The sequence below is a fragment of the Mizuhopecten yessoensis genome, unplaced genomic scaffold (genome assembly GCF_002113885.1).
Source record: "Mizuhopecten yessoensis strain PY_sf001 unplaced genomic scaffold, ASM211388v2 scaffold8365, whole genome shotgun sequence".
NCBI lineage: Eukaryota > Metazoa > Mollusca > Bivalvia > Pectinida > Pectinidae > Mizuhopecten > Mizuhopecten yessoensis.
This window is the reverse complement of record NW_018407511.1, coordinates 67,286-72,861: the sequence shown is the minus strand read 5'-3', so window position 1 is coordinate 72,861 and position 5,576 is coordinate 67,286. Positions and strand designations below refer to the sequence as shown.

The 5,576-nt window shown below is 36.4% G+C and overlaps 1 protein-coding gene across 7 annotated transcripts in view; it reads right to left on the bottom strand.

The window, feature by feature from the left end:
- LOC110455732 (phosphofurin acidic cluster sorting protein 2-like) overlaps window positions 1-5,260 on the bottom strand; it is an 83,239-nt gene extending 77,979 nt beyond the window's left edge. For all 7 annotated transcript variants that reach the window (XM_021506059.1, XM_021506064.1, XM_021506061.1 and 4 more), the window contains exons 1-2: window positions 5,150-5,260; window positions 754-841 (exon numbers count right to left, since the gene is read on the bottom strand). In XM_021506059.1, coding sequence (XP_021361734.1) covers window positions 754-841; window positions 5,150-5,256 — 195 coding nt within the window. In that variant the 5' untranslated portion in view covers window positions 5,257-5,260. The remainder of the gene's footprint in view (window positions 1-753; window positions 842-5,149) is intronic.
- Window positions 5,261-5,576: the final 316 nt, after the last annotated feature.

Here is a 5,576-nt window from a genome sequence, read left to right as displayed (position 1 = left end):
CTGATAGTATTTCATAGCTCTGTCTGATTTTCAAGCTTTAGCTGATAGTATTTTACAGCTCTGTCTGATTTTCATGCTTTATCCGATAGTATTTCACAGCTCTGTCTGATTTTTAAGCTTTAGCTGATAGTATTTCATAGCTTTACCAGTTATCATTCCAAAGGTTTATCTGACAGCATTCCACAACTTTATCTGACTGAATTTCACAATTTTAGCTCCCCTGGCCCGAATCGAAGGGCCAAGTGACCATCCGTCTGTCAGGTGTCAACTTTTTACTTTAAACAATTTCTTCTCAATAACCAAGAGGCCTAGGGTGATGGTATTTGGCCAGTAGTATGCTTGGAGGAAGGACTACCAAGTGTGTTCAAATGAACCTTCGCCCATTTTTAAGGTCACAGGGGTCAAATTGTTAAAATCTTTAAACGACTTCTTCTGAATAACCAAACGGTCTTGGATGATGATATTTGGCCAGGAGCATGCTGGGATGAAGGGCTACCAAGTTTGTTCAAACAAATGACCTTTACCCATTTTCAAGGTCACATGGGGTCAAATATGTTTAAAACCTTTAAACAATTTCTTCTCAGTAAACAAAAAGGCCTAGGATGATGATATTTGGCCAGTAACATGCTGGGATGAAGATTACAAGTTTGTTCAAACAAATGACCTTTTTTTTGAAGAGAACTCAACACGTTTCAGTTTAGCTTTATTTAATAGTATTTCTCATCAGTTTTGTTATAATGATGAAAGTCTTACCTGCATTTTGACAGCTATAATTAATGAATGGTTTTCACTTTCCAGGGGCTTTAGCACAATGAGACGGTTTAGTGTGAGGGAACATAATCTGAAAAAGACAAAAACAATGTGTTTTCATGTCAGCAATGCAATGGACATACCAGTAAAACATTTTTGGCAAGATGCATATATATTTGGTGGGGCTGTCACAATACATACATGTATATCAGAAAACAGGTTTATCCCAATATACAGGTATATCGTATCGTACCACAATACAGAGATAAAATATTGCTGTATTGCAATATTTTTCAAAAGCATATTTTGATGTATCTGCTTGGTGATTTAACTTTGCAAATTACTACAAATTCTAACAGATATGCCAATAAGCATAAAGCAGGCTTTTAATAGTTCAAATTTTGTAATCGATGGTTGGTTTGACAAAAATCTGAAATCTATATAATCCATATTATATATGATTAAGTTTAATAACATTCTGACAACAACTTATTACAAAATTGAGCACTCCTTCCTATGACAATATATCAGGATATGTATCAAAATCTATTTATTCTGTATTGTAATATATCGTGATACACTCTTGGCATATTGTGACACCCCTAATATTTGTTATTTTCATTCATACAACATATTGATGAAAAAGGTGGTATGGAAGTAAGTAAGACCCTTTAACTGACAACATATTGTATAAATCTGTTCCTAATAAATTATACATACAATGAACATGTACATAATTACACATCTAATACAATATATTGTAATGTGTAAAGGAAATATGGGGGCCGCGGTGGCCAAGTGGTTAAGGCGTCTGACATTCTGCTACCACTAACATATGTACATTATGACCTCTCTCCCTAAATTTGATATGGTATATATTGTTGAGCATGCTACAGTGCTGTGTCCGTCTTGAACGTCCGTTGAAAATGAAGCACATCCCTGAATGCGGAACATGCCAGAAATCCCTGGCACAAGATTGACTTGGATAGGGAGGCTGACTGGTTCAGGAGAGGAGTCGGGGAGGCCATACACATCCGCACCACCATGGACTCCCTCAACAGTGACCAGGGACGACACGAGCTGCAGACCATCTACGGTGCACTATTGAAGCAGGTGACCCCTCGGTCACATGACCTCTGATTATGAGTCATGTGACCAATAGCGCATCGTTTTCAAGTTCTGAAGTGTTATCACATCAGAAGTGATCAAGTCCCAGCGTAGTCAGGACGAAAGCTCTTCGGTAAGCTGAAGTAATAGCTGTGAGAGATAGTTTAACCCATTTCATCATGAAACATATCAGCTTAAAAAAATTCTGGGGAGAACTCTGAGAATATCATAAACTAGAGGAAACTAATTTGCACAAACTTGGTTTTACCAGTGTTTGTTGACAGGGATCGATACTAGCGGTGGTCCTGTGGCCTGAGGCCATAATAAAATTGGAAGGACCACCGAGATGTCCTTGAGTGGTGGTGCATTGGATCACCCAAAATAAATCTTCTGTTGGTCTCCTCACTTGCAATTTCAAAATATTGGGGGTCTAATCATTGTATTTACCAGTCTTGGCCGTCTTCCTATTCATTAATTTTGTTTTGTTGTTTTGTTTTTCGACTTGATTTTATTACGTTATCGGAACTCTCTAATGCAGGGAAAGTAAAAATGAAAGATGATAACTTAAGCGCTCGGGTAAGACCGAGTCAGTGTCGAGTCGTCTATTGAAAATGTGGCGCTGGCTTGATGGAGCTACTCCTCCGGAAAAAAAACACCAAAAAAATCCTGATGAAAAGTCAAAATGTACATATATGACAAAAACAAGAGGGAGAGGTCATTTCAGCAAAGCTGGATGATTACTTTCAAGTGGTTAGCGTACGATGAGACGTCAAATTTGATGCACTGTACCTTATGCCCTTCATAGCAGGTACAGTGCATTTTAATGATCCAATCAAAAAACATGACCTTAGTGAACAACATAAAGTTACTGTACAGTATGAGGATGCAAAAAAAGGAACAAGTACATCAGAGGCACAAAAGACATTACTCATGACCAACAAGGCATCTTCAATATTCTCAACTCTGTGGTTGTAGTATGCTTTATTAATCTCTGCTTATACGTTACTGACTTTCTAATCGTACATACTTAAGTCTAACTCTTGGTAAAATAACCAATAGCAGTTTTAAATTGAATGAATTAAATAACATTGCAGATGTGTTAAGTACAGCTTTTGGTGATGAGCATATCCATAGCCTTGTTGACATGTGTTCAGAATGGCTAAGGTTAAAGACAGAATTAGCATCCAGGTATTTTTTGAAATATTAACTTGATGGAACCTAACCTAGTAAAACAAAAATAAATAAGAATTCATCTATGAAAAATATGGTACTTGTCTTCCCACTAAAATGGTTAAATTGATAAGCCAAGTTATTATTTTTTTCTAGAATGAAACAGTTATTAATTACATTTCAGAGAAGTCAATTTCCATTTGCATTATCCTACATGTACTTGTTTTCACAGATTAACTCTCAGTTGACCCTGAAGAGACTGGATGCATGAGATGTTTGGGAGCAAGTACCCAAACTTGTTCCTCCTATTTAACTTTCTTCTGGCTTTACCTGGCTCTTCAGTTGATGCTGAGAGGGGATTTTTATGGTATTTAATTATTGATTAAAATAAGAAAGTTTGCTTTGTTCATATACATGGCATATCTGTTTGACAATTACTCAATTAGTGTCACATTTAAAAAATATTGATCCTCAGTCACCCTGTAATAAACTTCAGTTTCTCTGGTTTGTTGAAATAAAAAAAAGCAACATAATTATATTGTAAGTACTAACTGTCTGTAAAATAATGTGTTACAATAACATGAGACAACATTTTTTTTAGTATGAAACTAGTCAAGACGGACTGGCGATCCAGACTAAAGCCAGCAATCTCTGACTTGATGTTGATAACATTGGAGACAGCAGAGGTCCAGGAATATGACCCCATGCCAGCAGTACAGTTGTGGTTTGGAGAAGGGGAAAGGACAAGACATCCATTTTACATGGATAACATGAAGGTAATTCTGATTGCTTATTTTATCATCATATTACAAATGGGAAAATGCAGACTGTAGCAATATCTGACTGAAGCTATTACTTCCTTGCAAAATTGGCTATCTGGTCACATGTAGACAAAACTGACAAACTGGTTTTTCACATTACCGAAAAGCAATCTTACATTGCCAAGGGACACTGTACTATTAGATGAAGGAGGAGCACAGGAGCTTGATATGGCAATGCATTTCCATATAGGAAGCTGCTGCAGATGATGTAGATCAGGAGGTCATGCCTTACAGTAGCACAGATGTTGGAGATGAAAATGACTCTGATGAGGATGAAAGAATGCCAAGACATAACTTGATCGCACTTCAGCAAAAGCAGTTCAAGCTTTTGCTTGATATTATGCAATAAAAATGAAATAACAAACACCTGGGATGATCACTGTAGATTTTGTATTGTTATTTCTCATATCTTGGAAGAACCACTTGAAATTGAGAAGGACCACCTGAACAAAAATCTGGTGGTCCTGCTGGCCACCTGACAAAACAAGTTAGTATCTATCACTGTGGTGAGTCTAGTTTTAAAGGATTACATGGAGGGAGCATCAACCATGTGGAAAGGGAGATTGGTCGAACGGTTTACAACTTGATTACTAAACAATGCTGATTTGTCTATTTACTTCGGTCAACTTCAGACAACATTCACCTACTATTGCTATAGATATATATGATAGGTGTGTGATCTAGTACTCGCAGTTTCAATTCACTCTATAATGATGAGTATGTTATACTATCACCCATTTTTAATACCTGGTAGCCCCTTTTCATGAAATACATGAGAAAAATTATCTTGCTAATTTAATTTTAAACCCAAGGGAATTACTGAATAAAAGGTTTAATTCTAAGAATTTATTATTATTACTTATCTAATGGTTAAGAAATGCAGTCTATAGATAACCTTGTATTTGGATTTCGTCCATATTGAGGACTCCGTGTTTAAATAACTCCATTATGTAATAATGAGTAACTAGCTTAAATAGTCAATACATGTACACACCACACCTGTCAAACTTGTATTACCCTTCACACAAAATTACTACAAGACGTCTGCAAGTATAATCTGCGAAGGCATACATGACGGTACAATGTTCCTAGGTTATGAATAACCGTTACAGTCAAAATAATACTATAGATCCAGCAGTATATATGACTGAGATGTGTGATGAAACGATGCTTATTTAAGATTTCTTCAGTCAAGTTTATCATATAGATGAATCAGCTTCATGCACCCGATGACATTCGCTGTGATGGAGTTATTTGGAAATGTTGCATGCACAACAACCAGAACAAGATATCATACCAACCTTGGGATACAGTTTGGCGACGTTTTTTCCACTTCCCATGTTGCAAATAATTTCATGGGCATGGATTTAGTGCCAACGGCACTCGTCTTCCCTACTTTCTCCGCCATTATTCTCTCATTATACACACGACATGCGCAGAGCTCAAGTATTCGGAACTTTTCGGTATTTGCCCTTTACACTGCAGTGCAAAATGTAAACATTGATGAAATCGTTTAAAGTAAACAACTGGGCAAAATCCACATAGAAATGACGATAATCATATTGATTGAACCGTAAACATTACAGTTTTATTCGCACAATATTTACCTTATATATGAGTCTTGATAAAACATTAAAGAGGAGTGAGACGTTTTACTATATCCCAATCATGGATTGAAGAGTTTCATTAAATGCAATCTGATTAAAATCCTATAAGTACACGTTCTCT